Genomic DNA, 27,512 nt, shown 5'->3' on the forward strand with positions numbered 1-27,512 from the left:
ATCAGATAACGTACTTGGTTACTTACGTAACCTCGGTTCCCTTAGAGATAAGGGAACGAGTACTGCGTTGCAAATGCTGTGGGAAAACTCCTTTTCTCGAGAATATCGAAGCCTTTATTTTAAAACGCATTGCTGCAGCACAGGCGAGAGCACCAGGCTCGCACGAGCGAGCTGATAGGCTGTGCTGTGGGCAACTGCACGAGCCAATGGCGGATCGGCAGAGGCACGCGAACCAATCAGGGCGCTTGGCACACTGCCAGTGTCAAGCGCGCGAAACTGCACGTGACCGTAGAATATAAATATAGAGAATAATCCGCCATTTGACAGGTATAATCGACTGAAGCGAAAAACACCTGACATAAGAGAAATAGCACGGCAAGGCAACACAGTACTCGTTCCCTTATCTCTAAGGGAACCGAGGTTACGTAAGTAACCAAGTACGTTCCCTTACGAGAACGTTCTCTCATACTGCGTTGCAAACGCTATGGGAACGCTATTTAAAACGCCGTGCTATTAATCTTTTGGCCGCTCTGACTCACCAGAAGTTCCGGGAAGTTACAGAATAGCCAGGATAAACGAGACCGAACATCGGGCCCAGAGATTATCCAATAATTAAGATCTGGGCCGAGGGCCAGATTAACTTAACCACAATTCAAAGTGACAGCCGTGTGTCCAATTTCAAAACTAGTCTGGGTCCACAGAGCCAGGGTCTAGATGGAAAAAACTTGTGTCTGCAAAGCAGAGTCATTTAAGTTGTAAAAACTCACAAATGTGGACGGAGCGGACCAACCGGCCGCCACACAATTGTCCTGGATAGGAACACTCACGTGTTCAGGTCTAAAGTCAGACTGGGTCCGCAGAGCCAGGGTCTAAACAGAAAGAACTCGTGCCTGCAGAGCAGGAATATCTAAGCTGTAGAATCTAACAAATGTGGACGGAACGGACCAACCGGCCGCCGCACAAATGTCTTAGATAGGAAAACTCATGTGTCCGAGTCCTACAGTCAGTCTGGGTCCGCAAAGCCAGGGTCTAGACAGAAAGAACTCGTGCCTGCAGGGCAGGAACATCTAGGTTGTAGAATCTCACAAATGTGGACGGAACAGACCAGCCGGCCGCCGCACAAATGTCCTCAATAGGAACACCACTCGACCAAGCCCACGAAGAGGCGACACCTCTCGTGGAGTGAGCTCTAACACCTATGGGACAAGAGAGGCCCAGTGAGGTGTAAGCCAGAGCAATGGCGTCAACTATCCATCTGGACAGCGTGAGCTTAGTAACAGGAAGGCCCTTGGTTCGGCCCCCGAAACAAACGAAGAGCTGTTCAGACTGTCTGAAAGAGGCCGAACGCTCCAGATAAATTCTCAAAGCTCTGACGGGGCAAAGCGTGAGAGAATCACTGTCCTCTTCAGAGGAGGGAAGAGCTGACAGAGAGATAACCTGGGCTCTGAACGGAGTTGAGAGCACCTTAGGCACATATCCATGTCTTGGCCTAAGAATGACCTTGGAGTCATTAGGGCCAAACTCCAGACAGGAAGCGCTAGTAGAAAGCGCCTGCAAGTCCCCTACTCTTTTAACTGACACCAGTGCTAGAAGCAGGGCGGTTTTCAGAGAGAGGGGCTTGAGATCTGCCGACTGAAGTGGTTCAAAGGGAGGACCCCTAAGAGCCCGCAGGACCAGAGAAAGGTCCCAGGCCGGTACAGACGGTGGCCGAGGCGGGTTAAGCCTTCTGGCGCCCTTAAGGAAACGAACTATACGGTCGCTTTTACCTAAGGAGGCTCCGGCTTCCAATACGTGAAAAGCAGCAATGGCTGCCACATACACTTTGAGAGTGGAGGGGGAGCGACCCGCATCCAACATCTCTTGCAGAAAAGAAAGCACTTTTGGCACTTCACAAGTGTGTGGGTCGAGGTTTCGAGCTAAACACCAGCTGGAGAACACTGACCATTTAAGGTGATAGAGGCGTCTAGTAGACGGAGCTCTAGCCTCCATAATAGTGTTCAGGACACCCTCTGGGAGATCCTGGGGTACCCATTGAGTGGCCATACATGTAGGGCCCACAAGTCGGGACGGGGATGCCAGATTGTCCTGTTGGCCTGAGCCAGAAGGTCGCACCTCAGTGGAATTGGCCACGGGTCTGTTACAGACAGTTGCATCAACTCTGGGAACCAAATCTGGGTCCGCCAGAGAGGAGCCACTAAGAGAACCGCGCTTTTGGTGTTCCTGATCCGTTCGATGACCTGAGGGAGCATCGAGACCGGAGGAAACGCATAGAGAGGAAGGTTGGGCCAGTCGTGGGCCAACGCATCCCTGCTCTTTGAAAAGAAGATTGGGCAGTGACAGTTGTCTTCTGAGGCAAAAAGATCTACTTCTGCCTTCCCGAAGACCTCCCAAAGCAGGAGAACTGTCTGAGGGTGGAGAGACCATTCCTCTGGGGGAACTCTGCCCCGAGAGAGCATGTCTGCTCCTGTGTTCAACGTGCCTGGCACGTGAGCTGCCCTGAGCGAGCGCAGGTTGGTGTGAGCCCATAGTAGGAGCTGCGTGGCTATGGCAAACAGGTTGCGGGACCTGAGGCCGCCCTGGCGATTTATGTAAGAGACCACCGACATATTGTCCGTTCGGACCAGCACATGGTGTCCAGCCAGGTGTGGGAGGAAGGTTTTTAGGGCTAGAAAAACTGCTCTCATTTCGAGGCAGTTGATGTGTAGGCGTTTCTCCGAGCTCGACCAGAGGCCGGAGGCAGGCCTGCCCTCGTACAGAGCTCCCCAACCCGAGTTGGAAGCGTCTGTTGAAATCACCCTCCTCTCTGAGACCACCCCCATGCTTACGCCCTGCTGGTACCAGCTGGCGTCTTTCCAAGGGGCCAGGGCTTGAACACAGCGCTGGTCCACCTTGATAATCAAGTGGCCTGAGTGCCAGGCGTGGGGTGGCACCAGAGGTGCTAGCCACAGCTGAAGAGGACGCATACGCAGTAGGCCGAGTTGGAGTACTGATGATGCAGAGGCCATCAGGCCAAGGATCCTCTGAAACTTTCTGAGGGGTACATAAGAGCCCTCTGTGAACGATGCTGCGAGCTGCTGAATCGTTAGAGCACGGGCCGATGTGGGCCATGCTCTCATAAGTACGGAGTCGAGAACTGTTCCCAGGAACGTGATACATTGGCTGGGCAACAGAATACTCTTGGCAAAATTGACCCTGAGCCCTAGACATTCCAGATGTCTGAGGAGCCAGGCTCTGTGAGTATGTGACTCCGCCTCTGACTGAGTCAATATGAGCCAGTCGTCGAGGTAGTTCAGGATGCGCATGCCCCGCTGTCTCAGGGGGGAGAGAGCTGCATCCATGCACTTCGTGAATGTACGAGGTGCCAGTGCCAGTCCAAATGGTAGGACTGTGTACTGGTATGTCTGCCCCTCGAAGGCGAATCTCAAGAATGGCCTGTGGTGGGGGTTCACTTGAATGTGAAAGTAAGCGTCTTTTAGATCTATTGAGAAAAACCAGTCGCCTGGGCGAATTTGCGCCAGGATGTGTCTGGTCGTGAGCATTCTGAACGGCCGTGACATGAGAGCCTTGTTCAGATGTCTGAGATCTAAAATGGGTCTCAGGCCGCCGTCTTTCTTTGGAACAAGAAAGTAACGGCTGTAAAAACCTGACTCGCTCTGAGAAGGGGGGATCTTCTCGATGGCCCCTTTGGCTAGCAGACTTAACACTTCGGTGCGGAGGACATGACTCAGTGTGCTCCTTACCGTGGTTTGTATTACCGCGCGAAAACGCGGTGGTCTGCGGGCGAACTGAAGCGAATAACCGCGCTTTATGATGTTCATTACCCATTCTGAAACTCCGGGGATAGCTTGCCAAGCTAGAGCCCGCAGAGCCAGAGGCATTATCATATCTGGAACGCCCAGAGTTGGGGGTTCGAACTGACATGTATGTGAGGGAGAAATTTTGCTCGATTTGTGCTTTTTGTGGGTCGCTGTTAAAACAGCGTTTGTGTGCAGGGGGTGCGTGACAGGTGACGGGCCCATGTACTGCATTTAAAACTGCTCCAACCGCCTGAACTGAAGAGGGGGCTGAGAGTAGCACTTGAGCGATCTTCGGGGCTGGTCCGGCCGCGGCGGGACAATGACCCCTCTTTATGCCGGTTAGGACGGCTTCTTGGGCTCGTGATCGAGCGTGAGCTTCGGCCGCGGGCCCTGGCGCTTAGGGAACGGGAACCGCTTTGCATGCTTCAGGCGCTGGCTGGTCTCAGCCACTGGGCGGGGCTGGAGGACCTGTGAAGCTACCCTCTCAGGTCGCGGCGTGCTCTTGGGGCGCCGTTGGACCGAACTGGAGCGTTTTGGTAGAAAATGCTTCATAGCGCTGGAAGCTTTCTGAGCCTCAGTGAAGCGTTCTGCGAAGCCGCTGACAGATGGGCCGAAGAGACCAGATGCTGTGACTGGAGAATCGAGGAAGGCGGTCTTGTCTGCGTCCCTGATTTCAGTCAAAGTCAGCCACAGGTGGCGCTCTAAAACAACCAGGCTGGCCATGTTGCGGCCCAGGGCTTGAGCGGTGGTCTTTGTGGCCCGTAGCGCCAAATCCGTCGCACTTCTGAGGTCCTTAAAAGTGTCTGGGTCAGGGCCTGACTCGTCCATGGAGCGGAGGAGCTTCGCCTGAAACACTTGAAGGGTCGCCATGGCGTGAAGAGCAGAGGCGGCTTGACTGGCGGCAGCATAAGCGCGGCTGGCAATGGCCGAAGTGGTTCTGCACGGCTTGGATGGGTGCACAGTCTTAGACCTCCAACTTCCTGCAGTGGGAGGGCATAAGTGTGCAGCGACCGCTTCCTCCAGTGGGGGGAGACACACATAACCTTTTTCGTCAGCGCCGTCAACAGTGGAGAGCGTTGAAGAAGCAGATGAGCGCGTTCGCGCTGAAAAGGGCGCGCGCCAGCTTTTAGTGAGCTCCTCGTGGACCTCAGGCAGAAATGGAGCGGCGCGCTGACGAGGGGCCTGTTGGCGCCCCGGCAGGTACCACTCGTCGAGGCGGCTTCTGGCAGGCTCGGCTGGGGAAAGCCAGTCGAGTCCCAACTCGTTGACAGCGCGAGACATGACACGGAAGAGTTCGGCGTCGATGTTCGCTCGAGTGTCAGAAGGATCTAACTGAGAGGGGGGGGGCGGGGTCCGCGGAGCCCGACCAATCCTCACTCTCAGTTGCCGCCACAGAAACTGCGTCGTCCATATCTTCAGCAGATCCGCCAAAAGAGACGAGTCCCGCTGCTTCAGACGAGGGGCGTTGGTCGCTCTGAGAGAACAGAACTGGAGAAGAGGGCGTGGGCGAAGCACGTGGAGAAAGGCCCGGCGTGCATTCGCTAAACTCACCGCGTTCAGGACGCCTCTGATCGCGCCGCTTCTTCCTACGGGGCACGCGGGGCGCCGAAGATGGAAGATGGGCGGAATCACTCACCGACGAAGCGAGCGCGAGTCTCGAGCGCAGAGTAGAAACAGGCATCCCGTCGCAGAGAAGGCAGCCGCCTTTAGTGAGCGCTGACTCGGCGTGCTCAGGGCCGAGACAGGCAGCACACTGTGTGTGTCTGTAAGACACATGCAGGGGAACCCCGCAGGATTCGCAGATAGAGAGCGGCATTTGCAACAACGCCGCGCGCTGTGAAAACAGCGATTTTGCTCTTTTAGAAAGAGAGAGAAAAAGGATACTCGTCGGATGCCACAGGCACGCTCAGCTGGCAGATGCCGGGATGCGAAGCTGTTCCGCTGGACGGCTGTTCGACGACGAGCGGCTTCTTTATCCGGAGAAGATCAGCGACAAGGTGAGTTGAGAGCTGAAGGAGATTAAATCTGTCAAATGGCGGATTATTCTCTATATTTATATTCTACGGTCACGTGCAGTTTCGCGCGCTTGACACTGGCAGTGTGCCAAGCGCCCTGATTGGTTCGCGCGCCTCTGCCGATCCGCCATTGGTTCGTGCAGTTGCCCACAGCACAGCCTATCAGCTCGCTCGTGCGAGCCTGGTGCTCTCGCCTGTGCTGCAGCAATGCGTTTTAAAATAAAGGCTTCAATATTCTCGAGAAAAGGAGTTTTCCCACAGCGTTTGCAACGCAGTACGAGAGAACGTTCTCGTAAGGGAACGACAACGTCCATAATAATTGAACTCTGGGTTCGATTTTTTGACCATTTTCAGTGGTTATGAGGAGCAATATGAGAGGGAAATTTGGTAATCATTGTTTAGGTACATTAAACCACGTAAAGCTTTTTTCACGTTAGGACTTATAAAGCCCATGAGAACCGTGTGGAGTCAACCCACAGCCGCTCCGCAGCCCTGCTGAAAATGTGAAGCAGATTTTTGAATACTTTTGTATTTATTTACATTAGTAAGCTACAGGACATCGTCTTTCAAAACATGACCTGCGCGAAAGCGAAAAAAAATAAATAAATGTGTACCCAGCCCTTCTGAAAATGCGAATGCGTCTCTGTCCCCAGCACATTTCAAACCAAACTGACGCCCATGTATTCGACTATGAGGTTCATAGTCGAATCAGACCTCTCCGAATCGAATCGTCGAATCCTCGACTATTAGAAGTCAGCCCTATTTCAAATTATGCAAAATAAATCTCAACATTTATAAACTGTGTTATATTGACATCTGTTGCTTTAGATCTTCTCTTTTTATGATGAAATATCACTGTGAAATGAAATAAAGTAAAATAAAATCATATATAGGCTCTTTAGGACAGAAAATATACAAAAAACTAAAATATAACACAATTTTGAAATTTTATTAACACAAAATAATATTTTGTGCAAATATGGTTCAATATATATCCCTACATTTTTAGGAAAATATTTTCATGAACATCCACCTAGTTGGATGTTAGCCCCAAGAAGAACTTTTAAAGAAAACTAAACCACAAGTCCAGTGTATCAAATCAGAGTGTACAAATGAGCAGCTTTAAGAACCCCTTAGTCTAAGAGTTTATTCACTGTCTCCTCCACAGCCTGGTCAACAGGAATTACGACCAAATGGGTTTTCTATCTGGACTGAGAATTCACCATTCAGAAGGTATTCTTCTGCGCCCAGATGATCCCTGTGGAGTAATTGCATTTTTGCATAATACTGGCAAATATCTGGCATAATTGAAGTGGTCATAGGCAAACACCCATGGAATCATTCTCCTTATTTATGCCAAATGAAGATGCCAGTCCCCTTCCCTTGAGGCTCTGAGTGTTGGCAGTAAAATTTGTCAATGTACGACATCCAGAATTTGGAGACAACCATCTCAAATGTGTCTGGTGAAATGTCATCACTGAGGTCTTTCAGTAACTTGAGTGCATCTTGCACTTAAGAAATTAGGTTTTCCTGTTCACTGAAACGTCTCCAATGTATTCTCAAGAAGGCCTCATAAACCAGTTTATGACCTCTAACACCTCTGTTGTAGCTTCGCCCTTCCAGTGTTTTTGAAGCTGAGCCTTCTGCAATCAAACTTGCTTCAATGCATAAATCTCTCAAACCTGCATCCTGAAAGCATTTTCCTATAACTGCCATCCACGTGCAAATTGTGTGGAATGTCCCAAGTCTGAGGATGATCCCACTAAACTTGTCCTCATGCTTTCACTTAATTTCCATAGCCTTGGCATATAAGGCCTGGTCGAATACAAGTATTATCTCTTTCAGATTGAGGGTTTTCATGATTTTGTGAGACTGCACAAATATCTCATATACGGTTGCCATATCAGAGGCAGGGCCATTGATGGTAGGAAGATATCCAATGCTACTTTGAGTAACTGTCACATTCTGTCTAGGACGTATATTGAACCCAGTCCACCCAGGAATAGGTTGATTCTGTTGAGCATGCAGTCTGGTAACTAACCATACTAAATTCTTCATTCTGGCCTTGTTCCAGCATTTTTAATAATATACTTCTTCATAGACCATGGTAGGAATGGAGGCCTTAGCGCCGGCATTGTACACTGGTAGGTTCTCAGGCATGACATCTTTGATACACTTCATAGGACATTGGACACGTGGAACTTGGAAGTGATGGACCCTCTGTCAAAGGCTGGACTACAATTCCATTGATCCTATGTGATGTTCCCTGTCCAGTCAATGTCTCTTTGTTTCTGTCTATGTTATCCCATCCTAATGTCGTAGGCACATTGGGCTTTATGTTGCTAGGAAGAACAACCAGACCTGCAGCATCTGCCATGGTTAATTTCTGTAGGCACAAGGCTGTATCTATCTCCTCTAACAAAGCGTAAGATACAGAGTGTCCCAGGCGATTCATCATTTGGATCAATTTAACATCAAAATATGCTTGGGCATTCTTATTCTTCCTTGAGTCACTGCATAAGTTATATCTTGTCTAAAAGACATGACAAGTCTTTGTACCTTTTCAGAAGCCTTTTCAAATAAGTCGCCACTCAGCAATACAGTCAAAAACTCTTTGATTTCACCAGCCAACTTTACTGATTTCTGATCAAATTCTGAAGGATTAGGTGGTCATGATACTAAAGGCCACTCTTTCTAGATGGCTGTGCGTAGAAGCAAAGCTGTTTCCTCTATGTGGTATGTATAGGTTGTTTCTTGACTAAGCTTGTCACGTATTTCACTGTTCTATAACATCAGTATCCTGCCATTGTTAGACTTGCAAAAATGTAGGGAATCACCAAACTCTGCCTCTAGTCTTCTTCTGAGGTTCTTGATTGTTGATTCCATCAGAGTATCAAAGCCACATTTGTGCATATACTCTCTGATTCTACCTGTTACATGGCATATACAGACTGGTCTTCAGTTTAAAACAATGAGTGAAAGCTGAACACCACTATGTTTTCAGCAGAAAAATAATTATAATAACAATATTATTGAAACAAGTTAAAGTTTTGACAATATTCCAACTTAGATATCACCAAGTATAAATGTTTTGGTACCAAAAATAATGATTTAAAGATATAACTGACCTTATATGGAATTCGCCAAATTTTGAGTTTTTTTTTTTGGTCATACATAAAATTGGGTGATCTTTGTACCTTAAGCCACCCACTAAAAATTGCTATTATGCATTTTTGTGTTCCAGGGACATCCCTCTGTTGAATAAAAAAAGAGTAGCATTGGTGCCCTCTTATGATACTAATTTCTGAAATTTGGGGGTCTGCCTCACAGACTAAATGGTGAAAAGAGTACTAAAAAAGTTTACTTAAGTAAAAGTATTGCTACTTAAAAATAATTTACTTGAGTACAAATAGTACTGAAAAAATAATATGACTCAAGTAAGAGTAAATTAGTATTTTGCTAAAAAAAAAGCTACTCTAGTAGTTAAAGTAAAAGTAAAAGTACTTCAGTATTATTTTTCTATTTTTACCCCAAATTAGGTGATGTTAACAATATATTGAGCATTAAACACTCTCATGTAATGTTTGTTTCATTCATACTGAAAGCCAGAGGGCGCCCTCGCGTAGAAAGTCCACAAGTGAGATTAATAGAAGTATTAAACTTATTAAATTCCAGGAAGTCCCTTTCATGGATATCATTTATAGCTACAGCTGAATAGAGTGGTGCAGGTGGTGGTCCCATGACTTCAAAGTCACCATCACTAAGCTTCGGACAACTCTTTCAGTTTACATCTTAAATCTTAAAACATTTTCCCAGAAAGTTTGAGTTAGAATAGTTTGTAAGAGCAAAATTATAACCATAATGATGCTGTAAATGCAGACTGCACTTATCTTTTAAACGTGATTATGTTTAATGTACTTGACAGACTCTGTAGTCCCATTTAGCCACTTGTTAACAACTGCCTTTTTCAAGACACATAACAGCTTAAAAAATCACGAGTGGGGTAATACTTATACATTTTATGTTGTAGGATAAAATGTGAAAGTGTCTTGAGCTTGTTAACACAACTTATTTCAGCCATTAAAACAAAATCCCATTAAAAAAACCTATTGATTTCGGGACGATTGAACTGGAAGTGTTAAAATGCTAACACGTTTCTTCGTTTTTGGTCTACAAAGTGATGTCATACCTGTACCACTCTATAACATGCAAAAAGAAACGTTATGACTGAAGAAACATAAAGACAATAAACACACGATTTAGATGATATATCTGTGTATCTGTGTTCTTCAAGCCATCTCAGCAATTTTTTTTAAGAATGATGTACATCCAAGGCTCGGGGGATGGCATCCCCCTTGTAGAAAAAGAAAAGAATCCACCATCCCCTTTAAAATTCTCTGTATGATTATTAACAAACTATGAATAACAGTGATTGACTAATCAGAACTCAATATTGTAATGTGCTTTGCACAGTCACGCCAGAGCTCTGATTCAAGCAAGCTTTCGTCATTTTTGCGCTTGTTCAAAATGACCAGGATAATGGTTCAAGCGCATCTTTTGACATTCTTTAAAAAGAAGAGAACAGAAAGTATGATATTACATTGATCAGTGTTTAAGGACATTTCCCTGAAACATTAGAAATTATATAATATTACTCAACTTTAGCACATTTGTCAGCTAAACATTCATTGGGCTCTATTTTAACGATCTGAAATGCAAATATCAAACGCAAAATGCAAGTAACTTTGTGGGCGGGTCTTAGGCGCTGTTGCTATTATACTGGCAGGATAAATGACTCTTGCACCCGACGCAAATCTAAAATGGGTTGGTCTGAAGTAGCTACATTACTCATAGGTGTGGTTTGGGCATAATGTGAAATAAACCAATCAGAGCATCATCTCACATTCCCTTTAAGAGCAGGCGCGTTTGTTCCATGGCGAATTGCTATTATAACGGCGGATTTGCCAGGCGCACGCCAGGAGCGGTTCACAGCCGAGGAGACCGACGTTCTCGTCAGGGCTGTAAAACACAGAGAAGTGACATTGTATGTGGATGGGAGAAACCCACACAAATTAGTTTCGGTTAATCAGGCGTATAATAATTTGAGTAAATGTGTAAGATAGATTTATGCCTATTTTTTCACATCTTCATGGACACCAGAATGATTTACCTTGTGTGGAATATTTTTCCTTGTAATTATGTATGGTTTGCAAAAATGGCAACTGCTGCGTCTGTGTAGATGAGCGAAGCAAAGTGTATGCACCACTGACTTTAGACTAGGTTTTTCCTGGTCAGTGGCGGAATTGTTTTCTGGAACTGCAAAATAGCATCAGGGAACATTTGCGCCGGAACACGCCTCCTCTTTTCGCTGAACCGCCCCCGGAGCGCAAGTTCATTCCCTAATTTACAGACGTGCGTCTGTGGAGGGAAAAGTCGTCTGTGCGTCGGGGGCAAAATAGGAATGATACATGCGTCGGTGTACAAAGTCAATTGCGCTGGGTACAAGATAGGTCCCAATGAGATTAAATTATTCTACTCAACCTTCAACCATCAAACATTAAAAGGACATTTAAAAGTGTAAGCATCAACAAGGTACTTTCAACAAGAGACCATGAATAACCCCAAAAGAGATTCTTTTCAACAGCAATAACGGACGGGTTAAATAACACTGTAGTAATATCTCTGCATTATGTAACATGCGTTGCCTTAATCAAAAATGTCAGAAAAAAAGGGAGAGTCTCAATGAAATTCAAACACAAGCAGTAATGGGATATGCATTTGAAACACATGTTAATAACAGAACCATTTGTCTTTTTATCTTCTCCAGTCATGGCAGATCTCAGGATAATGCTGGTTGGTAAAACTGGAGCTGGGAAGAGTGCATCAGGAAACACCATCCTGGGAGAAAAGGTGTTTGAAGAAAAGATGTCTTCTGAATCTGTGACTAAGACATGCCTGAAACATCAGCAGAAGGTGAAAGATGGAAAAATCTCAGTAATTGACACTCCAGGACTGTTTGATACAAAAATCAGTAAAAAAATAATTAAGGAGGAGCTTGAGAAATGTGTCAGTATGTCTGTTCCTGGTCCTCATGCATTTCTGCTGGTCATCAGACTGGACGTGAGATTCACAAACGAGGAGAAGAAAACAGTGAAATGGATTCAGGAGAACTTTGGAGAAAAAGCTGCTAATTACTCCATCATTCTGTTCACTAGAGGAGATCAGATAGATGAACCTATAGAGGAGTTTCTGACCAAAAACAGGCAGATTGAAGAGCTTGTTAGACAGTGTAAAAACAGGTATCATGTTTTCAATAACAAAGATAAAAATCCATCACAGGTTAATAAACTGCTGGATAAGATAATAAGAATGGTGATGGAGAATGGAGGAGGACATTATACAAATGAGATGTACAAGGAGGCTCAGAAGAGGCAGAGAGAGGAAGATGAGAGACGGAAGTTGGAAGAAGAGGAAAAAATGAACAAGGAAGCTCAGGAGAGGCAGAGAATCAAGGACAGGAATGAGGATAAAAAATCATTTTTTTCAACAGCTGTAGATTTCTTTTTGAATTTTTTTAAAAGAATATTCAGTTTCATAATATAAATTACCTATACTGTAAAAGAAATGCATGTAAAAAAAAAACTAAAAAAAACACAAATGGCAGCACAGGGTGGGAAATGTTTACCATTAAATGACCCATAACTCCTGAATCACTTTAGACACACACAGACATCAAGAATCAGCTTATTAATCTCAGCAACAGTGACATGATTCATGCTGCAATGCATACTGGGAGGTTGGGTTTCGTTTTGTGCACCCAGGATGCATTGCACCATGAATCATGTCACCTTTGTGGACATTTATACACTGATTCTTGATGTCTGTGCATGTATGATGCAGAAGCTCAAAGAGTTTTTTGTGTAAAATGTGTTTTAAAGGAACATGCTGACTTTTTGGGACTTTAGCTTATTCACCATGAAGGGTTGGGGTCAGAATCCCTTGTCTCTTCATATATATATATATATATATTGTCTCTATATATATATATACTTCTGAATGATTACTTTATTCCTATTTAAAAAAAAAATCAATAATAAGTATATGCATGTTCACATAATAATTTCTATATTCATTGAGTGAATCAAATATATATATATATATATATATATATATATATATATATATTCATATGCTTGCTGTAAGATTTTGTCTGTTATGTGCTCCCCTTATTAATGTCATGTTCGGATTGGTTGTTTTCAGGCCTTGTTCGGTCATTAGTCTGTGTATATAGTCCTCATGTTCCCTTAATCTCTTGTCGAGCTTTGTTTTCTGTAATCATTTTTGGTGAGTTTAAGTTCATGTTAAAGGTATCTGTTCACTTTTTGATTTAATAAAACTGCACTTGGGTTCATCAAGCTTGCCTTCAGTGGAATTCATTACAAAATCTAAATTGATCCTATTTACTTATAGTGCACATTACTAGTCTTGTGGTGAACAACAAATCTGTGCAAGTTAATACACAGAAAAAAAAATAGTTTGTCATGGTAATCTTTAATCAAAATCTGAATTTGGGACTTCCGGTTGGCGAGCGGAATGGAGTTGCGGTGTTTTTCCAGGCTCTGGCCACACAGCCTCTATTTTCAGTATTACTCAGTCGGTTTAACCTTAACCTCACTACAATTGCCTTTTAAACAGTAGTTGGACAGTCCTAACCAGCTAATATGTCTAAAACCGCCAAACAGTCAAAAAAAGAACTTGCTTCACCGGACTCTGCTATCGACAATGCTACTTTAGCCAACATGCTAGCGGAACTGTGGGCAGACTTGCTAACGAAGCCTGACTCACTGTCCGTCAGATTTGAAAACAAACTCGCTGCCATTGACGCCAAATTAGACGGTGTACAGACCACGGTCACTAACCATGAACAATGTATTTCCGACCTGGAATCTGGGCTGAATCAACTGCAGTCATTGGAATCTCAGCTATCCAGCATGGTCGATGACAACGCTAAACTGAAAGCTAAGATAACTGACCTGGAGGGGAGAAGCAGACGGTGCAACGTGCGTCTCATTGGAGTACCCGAATCTGTTGAGGGAACACGACCAACAATATTTTTTTTCAATCTCCTGGTGGATATACTGGGCACAGAGGTGTACTACATGACATACTGTACATTGCAATACATACATTACTACGGTATTACAGAATTAAAACAGCACTCACCTCGACATCCAAGAAGTGTGCAGGCTACTTTCATGCGTGCTGAGTTGACCGCTTCAGGCGTAGTCTGAACATTGCTGATCATTCCTGTCAGCAGGAATTGTTCAGCAAATTAAAACATTAATTGACAGATGATTTAATCCAATTCATTATAACATTTCCAGACCTGAAGCCACTTAATATATGCAAATATATGAACCCATACATTCAATACCAAAACTCCACAACTGCTGGAATCCATCTGTGGGTCGTGTTTCAGGGTCTGTAAGTGCCACTGGGCTGTTTGTTCATCACACCTCAGTTTTAAAAAATTCCTAGTTGTCGTCGAGACATTTGTACTGTTTAGAATCGAATAGCATTAAAAAATAAAAGACGAAACAGTTCTAACAAGGTTACCTCCAGTTCCGCAAGAATTTTATGTTCATAAGAACGTTCATTTTCCATTGGGTCAATCAGAAGGAGTGTTTTTTCAGGCATTTTGATAATCTAGAATATAATGTCATGTAATCATAAATAAGGTTATGAAATATTTTTAGGTCATCACTTACAACTACAGGAAGCTGCTTGGTAGATACTTTCAATCTCTGAAATACTTCTTATGCAAATGGAATAAATAAACCGTAAATTATTGACCTAAAGCAATAAAGAATGTCTGCAGATTATGGAGAAATTGTTAGGATGTGACAGACTTTGAGAGAGAGAGATGAGGTAAGTGTCAACACAGTGCTTTAGTTATTTGCAGGTGAATATCACACAGATTTAGCCGATGATAGACAACAGAACAGCAGGAGATTGACAAGCTGGAAACATGAATGGTGAGTACACACACACACACACCTTATTGTTGCTGATGAAGTAACTGAAATGTCATTGTCTCACAAAAAAATAGAGAGTATGTAAGAGAGACAGTGGGAAAGGATCACAGGAGCAGGTAATCCAGAAATGAATCACGAGTATTCTATTGGACAATAGCCCAAGATCACTAAAGAAGAAGAAAAAAACACTTTCTATAATCTCACTTGCAATGTACTTTGAAAAATACACATGCACCACAAGAATCCAATGTGCTCCAACGTTCACAGGGCACAGCCAAATGTCGTCAATGCGAAAATCCATCTGTGAAAAGTGTTTAATAACAGGTTTGTGATGGTTCCAAAACATGTAAATAATATCCACTTTATTACTTTCTGGAAAGCTAAATTACCTTCCCTACGCATCTGAACTGTCCAGCAGACAACGAATGTGCAACAACTGCACAAAGCTGGTGTACGTGGTTCTGAAAAAAAATACAAATAATTCAGTTTAATAATTTTATACTTTAAACTAGTGTTTCTAAATAAGAAGACATTTTATACATACCTGTTGTTTTTCAATGACCAGGTGCAGGTATGCATCAATGACCTATATTAAGAGAAATAAACATGAATATAAATAAACTAAACTAAAGTTAAACTAAACAATGTTTTTATGAGAGAAAACAATCTTTTTCAATTGGGTAACTCTTAAAATCATGTTCTGGGTTTATAAGTCATTTAGACAATCGGCTGATTGGAAAGAAAGGCCACTGGCCACCCATAGCATAAGAATAAATAACTTCATCAGAAAGCCTCTCTGTCCTTTGCAGTGAGTGAAAAGAAGAGTCATAGAGCTTATATGGCCCAACAACTGCTTCAACCTGACCAGTGACATTTGCAGCCCAGACCTTCATTACTGAAAAAGAAAGACAAAGTTAGTGTTGTCAATCATTTTTCTAATTAATCAACGTTACAGGGCCAACGAGCCAACATAAAATGAACTTGGCAAAATAAACGTACGAAACAAGGCCGTAGGTTTGGTCTTTACCTTGGAAGAGACAACAACCCACCCCCTACGCCCACATTGGGAGTGTAAGCTCGCGGTAAATCGGCCCAAAACCGGCATTCGACCAGCGCGGAAGGTCTTTATGTGTTACTGTCCTTTTCTCGAGGCAAAGTATTTTTTGATTAAATGCAATATATGAATCATATATTTACTCGTTATTTCATCTGACTCCATAAATTAAAGGTTTTAATAATATCTGTGCCTCACTAAAAGTGAGCAAATGTTTGACTATTCCTTTTAACCATTAAATGAACAATGTCAAAATCACTGTTACGTAAGACAGAAACAGGATGTAAATGCAATAACGCTCTTTATTAGTAGAAACAATACTGGTCAGAACTCAGAGGGCAGCCGACAGGCGGGCGGACACAAACACAGGTGGAACTCTGACGCAGGGACCTCGGTGGGCAACAGGTGCTGGTGCTCAGTCCAATGGTGATCCCTCGTGACGATGCTCTGGTCCCGTGAATAATCCCTTGTGACGATGCTCAGTGATCCAGTGCAGTGCAGAGACTCCAGGAAATGAACACGACGAAGACACGGGGAATCCAATCCACAAGAACAGACACAGGAACAGGCACAGGAAACACACCGGGAAACCACAACGATCTGACAACATGAGACACTGGCTGCGTTCGAAACCGCATACTTCCCTACTATTTAGTAGTGATGGCCAGATCGAGGCCTCGTGAAGCAATGAAACAGTTGAACCAAATGTGCCATATTGTTTCGAGGCTTCGAATCAATCCGACACCCGTCTCAACGGTGACACCTAGTGGTCACTTGCAGGTGTTGATCTGAAACAACCTTGACGAGCCATTAAAAAAAATATGTTGTTTTTTTATTATTATAATTTTCTAATATGTGAAGCTTGTAACCTACAGGCTCCTCACTGTGCATAATGTTATTTTGGTCCTGCAAAATGAATATTAATAAAAGAAATCAAGCCACAATGTCTCACTTTTTTAGAGATTTTTATTCAAAAATATTAATTTCTCTGCTGTGGAAGGACTTAGACTACTTCTTTTTTTACAGATAATTTCTCCAGCCTTTGAAAAAATCCTCTCACAAGGGACACTTGTTGCTGGCATGCAAAGATATATATATATATACAGTGAGGAAAATAAGTATTTGAACACCCTGCTATTTTGCAAGTTCTCCCACTTGGAAATCATGGAGGGGTCTGAAATTGTCATCGTAGGTGCATGTCCACTGTGAGAGACATAATCTAAAAAAAAAAATCCAGAAATCACAACATATGATTTTTTAACTATATATTTGTATGATACAGCTGCAAATAAGTATTTGAACACCTGTCTATCAGCTAGAATTCTGACCCTCAAAGACCTGTTAGTCTGCCTTTAAAATGTCCACCTCCACTCCATTTATTATCCTAAATTAGATGCACCTGTTTGAGGTCGTTAGCTGCATAAAGACACCTGTCCACCCCATACAATCAGTAAGAATCCAACTACTAACATGGCCAAGACCAAAGAGCTGTCCAAAGACACTAGAGACAAAATTGTACACCTCCACAAGGCTGGAAAGGGCTACGGGGAAATTGCCAAGCAGCTTGGTGAAAAAAGGTCCACTGTTGGAGCAACCATTAGAAAATGGAAGAAGCTAAACATGACTGTCAATCTCCCTCGGACTGGGGCTCCATGCAAGATCTCACCTCATGGGGTCTCAATGATCCTAAGAAAGGTGAGAAATCAGCCCAGAACTACACGGGAGGAGCTGGTCAATGACCTGAAAAGAGCTGGGACCACCGTTTCCAAGGTTACTGTTGGTAATACACTAAGACGTCATGGTTTGAAATCATGCATGGCACGGAAGGTTCCCCTGCTTAAACCAGCACATGTCAAGGCTCGTCTTAAGTTTGCCAATGACCATTTGGATGATCCAGAGGAGTCATGGGAGAAAGTCATGTGGTCAGATGAGACCAAAATAGAACTTTTTGGTCATAATTCCACTAAACGTGTTTGGAGGAAGAAGAATGATGAGTACCATCCCAAGAACACCATCCCTATTGTGAAGCATGGGGGTGGTAGCATCATGCTTTGGGGGTGTTTTTCTGCACATGGGACAGGGCGTATTAAGGAGACGATGACCCGGGCCATGTATTGCGAGATTTTGGGGAACAACCTCCTTCCCTCAGTTAGAGCATTGAAGATGGGTCGAGGTTGGGTCTTCCAACATGACAATGACCCGAAGCACACAGCCAGGATAACCAAGGAGTGGCTCTGTAAGAAGCATATCAAGGTTCTGGCGTGGCCTAGCCAGTCTCCAGACCTAAACCCAATAGAGAATCTTTGGAGGGAGCTCAAACTCTGTGTTTCTCAGCGACAGCCCAGAAACCTGACTGATCTAGAGAAGATCTGTGTGGAGGAGTGGGCCAAAATCCCTCCTGCAGTGTGCAAACCTGGTGAAAAACTACAGGAAACGTTTGACCTCTGTAATTGCAAACAAAGGCTACTGTACCAAATATAAACATTGATTTTCTCAGGTGTTCAAATACTTATTTGCAGCTGTATCATACAAATAAATAGTTAAAAAATCATACATTGTGATTTCTGGATTTTTTTTTTTTAGATTATGTCTCTCACAGTGGACATGCACCTACGATGACAATTTCAGACCCCTCCATGATTTCTAAGTGGGAGAACTTGCAAAATAGCAGGGTGTTCAAATACTTATTTTCCTCACTGTATATATATATATATATATATATATATATATATATATTAATATATTGTTTTTGGTGATTTTCCTTTTATTGTGACAGGACAGAGAGATGACAAAAAACGAGGCGGGAAAGGTCCACGAGCCGGTGTTGTACCGAAATCCGACTCCCCGGACAAATCGCACTCCCCTTCGCGTGCACGCGCAAGCGAGTTTAAATCGGTTTAAATGCACTTCCTTTGCCATGATATCCGTTTATCGATCGATTTTTTACACTGCAAGCACACAGATCCTGCATGAAGCTTTGTCTACACTTAACCCTTTAAGTGTCACCCCCCTTTTTTTAAATATACATGAAAATGCACATTTCGACTTTAAATGGTTGTAATTAAAGAATGCTTTGGAGTATAGATGTAAAATTGGTCTTGTTTTAAAGAAGACATTTGGCAGATTTTTGTTGAAGTGAAATAAATTAAGAAAGTGAAACAAAAAAAAAGTTATATAAGTTTGTGTTTATGAAAATGTACAATGTAAAAAAATTAATTATTCATATTTTATATAAAATATATATTTTTAAAACCTGGCCGACTCTAAAACTGCTAGAAAATCAAAGCCAAAAATCTGAATAAGTTGTGTTTCAAATTTTAGGTTGATATCTCAAAAAATGAGCTTTCAGTGAGATTTTGTTTGGGCGCAGTACCAAACATTTTCACTAGGTGACAACCAGACTCCATTACTGCCCATATAAGGGCGCCTTCATTTCCATATGCGTTATTAAAAACATATTAATATATTTTTTTCTAAAATAATTGAATGGATGGTATCTTTTGAACTCTTGGCATGAAAACAAACTGAGGTTTCATCCATTCTTTCATGATTTTTCATGTTCATTGCTATTTCAAAATAAAGGTCTGAACACGCCTTAGGAATATGAAAATATTCTTGTTGCAAATTGATAAATTACAGCTCCTCTCTAATTTATTTTAGAAATCATTCACCAAATATGAAAACTAGAGTTTGTAAGCTTTCAAATGATATATAGTTTGTCAAGATTAGTTTATGTTTATTATAGGATATTACTGTTTTAAATATGTAATGATTTTGGGCCCACCGGTGGGCCGGTGACACTTATAAATTAACAGAAAGTGAACTAGTGTGGATAAAAGATGCAAAAAACAAACACAAAACAAACAAGAAAGCAAAAAACATGGCAGATCATTTCAAACTATATAAACTTCGACGAAGGAATAAAGCTACCAGCTATCAAAACAAAACTGTTAATTTCACTTAATTTAACCGAACTTATCGTTTGTGTTAAACACGCTATGGTTCATAGGAAAATATTGTATTAAGCCTAGCCTATCTCCCCATTAAAAATAATAATATTTAACCTTTTTTCATGAAGATAGGCTTTAAGAGTTCATCAAATAGGCTACATACTGTATATATATAATTATACTATATACGGAACCCAAACACTGTAAAAGAAAAAAAAGCCAAGGTTGTCAAAGGGGCTGAAGAAGCGAATACCATATTCACGGAGTTCCATGCCAGCAGTATGGGAGCACATACTGGGCAAAATAAAACAAGAGATGCAGTCTCCCACAGATTTTATTGGCCTGGCATGTCACAGGACATTGACAAATGGGTAATAACACATTTCCTGATTCAGTGGAGAATTTTTTTGTTTGTTAACTAACACAAAACATTTTTTTACTACAGTTTTTCTGTGTTTATTTTAATACTCTATTTATAAACCAATTGATAATTTAATAATTTCCAATTCAACAAATTCAAATGTTTTGTTAGGCTAACACTTCTATCTGCTTTGAAAACGGGCTTCCATATATAACCGCCTATAGGCTGCCTATAGCTTTAAAAAATTTTTACAAATTTTTCAAAGAGATCTTCAGACGTCCACTTGAGTGGACAGCATGCGGTTGGTTTAAACTGAAGATATACTGTATTAAATATAAGACAATAATCAAACAGATAAAGTATGTGAATTTAACAAACTAATCAATACAATTATATCAAATAATGTGACAACTATAACATATATACAAAAAATATAAATGCAAAATATTGCAATGGCTTCATACAACTTCATACAAGTTGCACTTCGCCTATCTATGATATCAGAACATGAGGACGTGATTCCATCAGAATGTTCTACAGCCTGTCAAGGTACAACTGTGGAAACCACTCAGATGCTCCCTCCAGTGCACCAGAGTATGGAGATTTACCCTTATTAGCTGATAATTCTGATTATGTTCAAGATGGACATGCACATTTCTATCATAGCCCTCCTCTGAGAAAACCTAGCGATACGTTTTTTCAATCTCATCTGAAATGATCAGTGTTGGGGGTAACGCATTACAAGTAACATGCATAACCCATTCAGATTACTTTTTTGATGTTACAAGTAAAGTAATGTGTTACAAGTAACATGCATTACCTAATCAGATTACTTTTTGATCTAACAAGTAATTAACTACAAGTAATGTGCATTACCTAATCAGATTACTTTTTGATGTAACGAGTAAAGAAACGCATTACAAGTAACATGCATTACGTAATCAGATTACTTTTTGATGTTATGAGTAAAAAAACACATTACAATAACGCACATTACATAATCAGATTACTTTTTGATGTTATGAGAAAGGAAACGCATTACAAGTAACATGCATTATGTAATCAGATTACTTTTTGATGTTATGAGTAAAGAAACGCATTAAAAGTAACATGCATTACGTAATCAGATTACTTTTTGATGTTATTAGTAAAAAAACGCATTACAATAACATGCATTATAAAATCAGATTACTTTTTGATCTAACAAGTAAAGTAATGCATTACAAGTGTCATACATTATGTAATCACATGACTTTTTTTCGATGTCAATGAAAATTACATTCTAATAATACAAATACATTTATTTACAGTAGAAAAAGTCAATGCATATTAAGTTTTTAAGTTTTAAATTTCAAAAACAATATTCACATTATAATTATGAATTGTAGCTGAAATATAGCCATTGCATGCATGACGTCCACTACAGTGGACATGTGATTAATCAGAGTTTTCTCTCAATCTAAAATCAAAACTTGGAAAATTTTACTGTGATATGACTCATTAGATATTGCTTTATGCTGCAATATTTTTCTTACCTACAAGAGTCTCCTAGGCTAGAAGGAATGGGTGGATATTCTGGAGCAACTTGGCATGTCTGACTGACCCTTGGTCATCTTGGTTTGGAGGGGGCTTGCCACTTGGTTGCAATTTATAGGATGATGCACCAGGGTCCAATGAAGAGATTGATGTGCAACTTTGCCATAAAAACCCGTGCAAATTCAAGAAAATGCTTTTTTAATAGCTGTCCACTGTAGTGACCACTATGCGTGAAAGGGTTAAGGAACATTTATGTAGGATAAAAAGTTAAAACAACCTCAACATGTAAATGTAGTGTTGAGCTCATAAATCACAGAGGGATGTGAGTCTGGTCTGGATGTTACAGGGACAGATGAACAGATGTGTGTTTATCCCGTGGAGAGTGGCTCATGAAGCTGAATGCTGCCATCAAAGGCTTTGTGACATTACAGAAATGAATAACAGCAACTATTTAAATATTAAGTTGTAGTTTATTTTAATTATTGTAATTTCAAACTGAGCTACTACAGCACTTTTCTGATTCTTGATTTCTGTGCATTTGCTGCACAGCTTTTGTGGTGGAGCAGGACCTGCAAGGAAAGATGATGGCGGCATTTGTGGAAAAAAAGCATTTTTGTCTTCTAAAAATAATGACTGCTTTTGTGTTATGTTTGTGCATTTTTGCAGCATCTGAAATGTCAGCAGACTGGTGTGAGCACTGAGGATGAGGAGCCCAGAGCTGAATCCTGGAGATGGTGCCATGGATGAGACCCTCCATCACTCCACCTGCCCTTATGAGACCCTCCACCTGCCCTCATGAGACCCTCCATCACTCCACCTGCCCTTATTGCCTCAGATTGTGAAGCACAACACATCACGCAACAACCTCAGGCACGAAGGCACGGCTCACCTCTGGCGCTCAGCTGATTCATCAGAATAAAGCCGCAGAATGGGAACCGCTGTGTTGAGACGGCAGAAGGATGTGGGGTTCAGCACCTGTAGTCTACATACATGATTGTAGTTTGAATAAAGCTTTGTTTCATGTGTTGACTTGTATATGCATTTGTTTATTGTGTGATGGTGACTTTGATTCATTCTTTAACTAATTTATTAATATTTCTCATTGTTGTCAGTAAATAAAATACAATTAATTCATGCTTTATTTATTGTTTGAATGAAAATGTAGGTATGTTCGCTATATACACATCTAGAGTGTATTCATGCATAGCTATTTCAAATGACATACATTACATTTTGTTTGTTTTATTGAATTATATCATTTTCAGTAAAAAGTAATATAATTAATTGGTCAGCATTTATCGTTGTTATTATTGTATGTTTTGGGGTGGGATAGCAATGCAATTCGTTCTGGGGTAGTATTAATTTTTAATAATGATACTTAAATTTTTCGAGTATAAAATCAACAGTTTTCTCCAATCTTCGCACAGCAGCCCTTTGTGCAGACATTACAAACGCTGAGGAAAACCGTTCTAGGTAGGGCTGTCGAGTTACTGATGTTATGAGGTATATGTGTATATCTATCTATCTATCTATCTATCTATCTATCTATCTATCTATCTATCTATCTATCTATCTATCTATCTATCTCAATCATGGGTTTGCAAACATGAGATTTTATACACATGAAAAAACCTGTAAGGTTGAATATCTAAATATATATTTTCTTAAATAATTAATTATATAATACATTTAAAAAATGCATTTTCTGTTATTTATAGGCCTGAGGGATGAAACGAGAGTTAAATTTAACAAGAAAAAGAGGAAAACATAAAGCAGTAAGCCACTTTTGCTTATGGATGAAAATATTTGGATATAAAATAAAGAAATTAACAACATATTCAAGAGATGACAATTTTGGGATTTCGTAATAAAAATAAATATCGTTAAGGATAAAACGGTGGGTCACATTAGTAGGGTATAAGAACTTAAATCAACCCTAAATGTACTCACAAAATAAATGGGCAGCAGTTTCTTCAAAAAGTCCACAAAAGGAGCAAGTTTAATCAATATCATGATATTTACAGACAGATTAATTAAACGTGTCGTTCAAATCTTTTAAGTTGTTGCGCTTGTGATAACGCGTCGTAGGTCACATGATAACGTCAACATGGCAGATGTCCGGTTCTCATTCATACTCAACGAGATTTGGCTATAAAGTACCTACTCTTTTAGCGCTCGTTAAGTAAGTACTTATTGAAATTAAGTACCTACTCATTGAGTATGCGGTTTCGAACGCAGCCACTGGTTACTGAACTTATAAAGGGAACAAACAATTGAATCCAGCTGGCGCTACTGATCACCGCTGATCAGTGACCACGCCCACAGACACACACACACACACACACACACACGCACACAACAGCACACTAGACGAGAGAGAGACAGTGAATTCATGATCCGTGACAATCAGTTAGAATAATCACATGTAACAATTTAATATTTCAGATATCAGAGATCAATTCCACAATCAATTCAAATATCTAGAACATGGTTATACATTGATTACACCAAATAATCTTACCCAGCTTGCACCTGAGATAGAGAGAAAGGGAAAGAGAGAAAGGGAAAGAGAGAGAGAGAGAGAGAGAGAGAGAGAGAGAGAGAGAGAGAGAGAGAGAGAGAGAGAGAGACCACCTATTCAATTCATGTCCAGCAAAGAAGCGCCCAGAGAGCGGGAGCACACCTTCCTTTATCCTCTTTGACCAGGTGACATGGGGGATGGGGGAGACCACCCTCAAATGGCTTCTATCCAACAAAAGGGGGGTGGCCTTATCTCTGAACCAGTTTTCTCTAAACTTCTATAAACCTTATTACCTTTTATTTTATCTATCTGGATATGAGATATCTGTACCACTCACTTTGAGACATTTCAAATGACACCAAAAACATAACAGTCAATGATAAACATTCACATTAAACCATGTTCTTGTGTGAGTTCTTAGTAGTTTGTGAGAGGAAGTGAGGTTGTATGGGGGTGGTCGAATGTTAATTAGCCAGCAGGGCCCTTTTGTCTCATAGACCAGGCCTCAACCTGTATTTTCAGTCTTACAGATTTCCCTCCTTGATCCCGTGGGTCACATTCTGATGAACACTTACGGGGTCACAATAAGACGTTTGTTATAATCCTTGAAGATGTAGCACAAAAATTGTCTTTGCAATGTTGGCATCTGTAGAAGCTCAGTGGGCTGTGTTCACCTGCAGAACACCTGTTCTCACCAGGTGTATAGCTTGAGTACAGCAGGTGGATGAATGCGTTCAGGTTCTCTTCCTGTAATCCTGTGACGTGAGCAAAGTTCATAGAGTCAATCTGGACCTTTTGTGACTTGTTCAGTTGATGTGTCATTCCTTCATGGAGAAACTTCCGCTTCCCTGGTACCTTCTCCACGATGATGATCTGACCCTTCTTGACCAACACTGTCACCTCCAGCGGTACGGTGGTCTGGGCAGACCTCAGTGGATGAAGGGGTTCTCCTTTGATCCACACTGCTTTGTGTGAGACACCTGAAAAGCATCTTAAAGGGGTCATATAATGGTACATGCACTTTTACAAGTTGATTGTACTGAAATGTGTGTTGGCAGTGCCTGTACACAACCATCATAAAATGATAAAAATCCATCCTGTGTTTTTTTTTTTTATCTCCTTATATGTTTTCCAATCTCTAAAATCAAGCCGTTCGACCTAGTGACGTCACACGGTCGGACGCCCCTCCCACGATTTGTGATTGACAGCAGCGTTTCAACGTAGTCCCGCCCTCGCTCGTGAGCGAGCTGTCAATCATAGTCTGCGCGTCATTGTTGATACTGGAGCACTGTCTATGAGCAGAATGGCGTCTAAGCGATTGTGGTGTTCTGTTCTTGGGTGTAATAAGGAACACAGCATAATTTTGATGTTCCTAAATCCGAACCGCTGAAGACGCAGAGGCTGAGTTTGTTTTCGAAGGGAATATTCCCCACGATCAACAGCAATGCTTTCATGTTTGCGCGAATCATTTCACACACCACAAATGAGGGTCAGTAAAGCTGGATTTGCTAAGAAGCTGCTCCTGAAAAAAGGATCGGTACCAACTATCCTCGGTTCCAACTATCGATCGGTTCCTGCTGAACCTCCAGAAGAACTGAAGTGAGTGTAACGTTTTATTAACCTTTATATTAATATTTATATTAATCTTTGCAAATCGCTAGCATGCTTCATGATGAATGCGGCTATTTTTACACTCAGGGTACATTACGGCATGTTTTCTATGTAGGCTATGACGTTATCAATATAATTCATAATCCCACGTTTATAATGAACAAGGCGTTATGGTTATTGTGTTATTATTACAAACGGTGTACGCACAGAACAGAGGGGTGGGGTGATCAAAGCTCATTATCATTTAAAGACACATGCACTTAAACGACGTGCTGAAAACAGAGCTGTTTTTGACCAGGTTTTCTTACAATACTAATGAGAATTTTTTATTAAAGTAGGCCTATATTACAAACTTTTAATTTAGACCCTAAAGAATCATATTAGCTTGTACAAAAATGGCATTATGACCCCTTTAATCAAGCAGAAGGCAGAAGGCAGAAGGCAGGAGGCAGGGATGCGGAGCAGGGGACGGTCATGTACGGGATCTGATCCGTGCAGAAAGCGGCGCAGAGAGGACTCGTCTAATTTCAACCTCCCACTGACCCCCCGTGATCTTCCAGTGGGCGGCGAGGACTCATGGAACCTTAGACTTTTATCGGTTCTGTGAATTAACGTCAATAGCATCTTGCAAGGACGGCGGGGATGCCTTTAATGAGAACATACGCTTTTCATTTTGACGACATTCTCTCGGCCAGATCATGAAAGCCAGATTGAGAATATGTGTGTGTGTGTGTGTGTATATAGGCCTATATTCTTAGGCTACTGTTAAATGTATTATTTATTTATTTGCGTATTTATTTAATTTGAATCCCATTTTTATTGATTTATATTAACCAAAATTGTTATTTATTTATTCTATTCTATTCTAATCTAATCTGTTTAATCATTTTATTTATTTTAATCTAATTTGTTTATTTATTTATTTTTATACTATTAATTCATTTACATTTTATTTTATTATTAATGTTTTTTTTTACAGTTTTTATCAAGATTTTTCCACGAACCCCCTGTGACTCCCTTGCGGACCCCTGGACCCAGCTTTAAAACCCTGTACTAGAAGGTGTTAAGGAGGAATATTTATTTTTATGTATTTTACATAGTGGCTGATGACACATGCACATAGTTATTATAGATATTACTATAACTGGTAGTAAGGTACCCTGAACCTACCCCTAAACCTAACCTTAACTCATGCAGTTATCTTATATTAACCAGTACTTTCTTTTATTTGTATCAAATTGTAAGTGCATGTACTGTAAAATAAAGTGCAACCCATTCAAGTGCTGTTTTTTTGTGATCAAATGTTTATTGAACAAAAATAAAAGGCCAACACCAAACAACAATACAAGGAATCTAAGTATAACAATATAGCAATACACATATTACAAATCAAAACAGAAACTAGGGGGAATTACTCAAGTTCAGGAGCTCAAATTAACAAGTAAACAGAAATGAATCAAATTAATTTAAATCAGATAGAGTGATCACCTCTGCCAGTCTTTCAGTGACGACAAAGTGTTTTCTCATTTGCAGCATTATCCCGAGCAGTAGATAGCTCTAGAAGAATCACATCCAGAAATGTAAGAATCCAATATTTAACAGAAAGTGAATGAACGGGGTTTAATACAATAA

The 27,512-nt window shown here is 41.3% G+C and overlaps 1 protein-coding gene and 1 long non-coding RNA gene across 2 annotated transcripts in view; one reads left to right on the forward strand and one right to left on the reverse strand.

The window, feature by feature from the left end:
* Positions 1 to 12,458, forward strand: part of LOC307173392 (GTPase IMAP family member 8-like) — a 42,120-nt gene extending 29,662 nt beyond the window's left edge. Inside the window, exon 7 of the mRNA XM_079896483.1 lies at positions 11,640 to 12,458. Within this exon, the coding sequence (XP_079752609.1) occupies positions 11,640 to 12,415 (776 nt within the window). The 3' untranslated portion in view covers positions 12,416 to 12,458. The remainder of the gene's footprint in view (positions 1 to 11,639) is intronic.
* LOC307173394 overlaps positions 1 to 14,342 on the reverse strand; it is a 64,456-nt gene extending 50,114 nt beyond the window's left edge. Inside the window, exon 1 of the long non-coding RNA XR_013823839.1 lies at positions 14,238 to 14,342. This is a non-coding gene — a long non-coding RNA (uncharacterized lncRNA). The remainder of the gene's footprint in view (positions 1 to 14,237) is intronic.
* Between the last annotated feature and the right edge of the window lie 13,170 nt (positions 14,343 to 27,512).

This window comes from Squalius cephalus (assembly GCF_949319135.1).
Source record: "Squalius cephalus genome assembly, chromosome: 16".
Classification (NCBI taxonomy): domain Eukaryota; kingdom Metazoa; phylum Chordata; class Actinopteri; order Cypriniformes; family Leuciscidae; genus Squalius; species Squalius cephalus.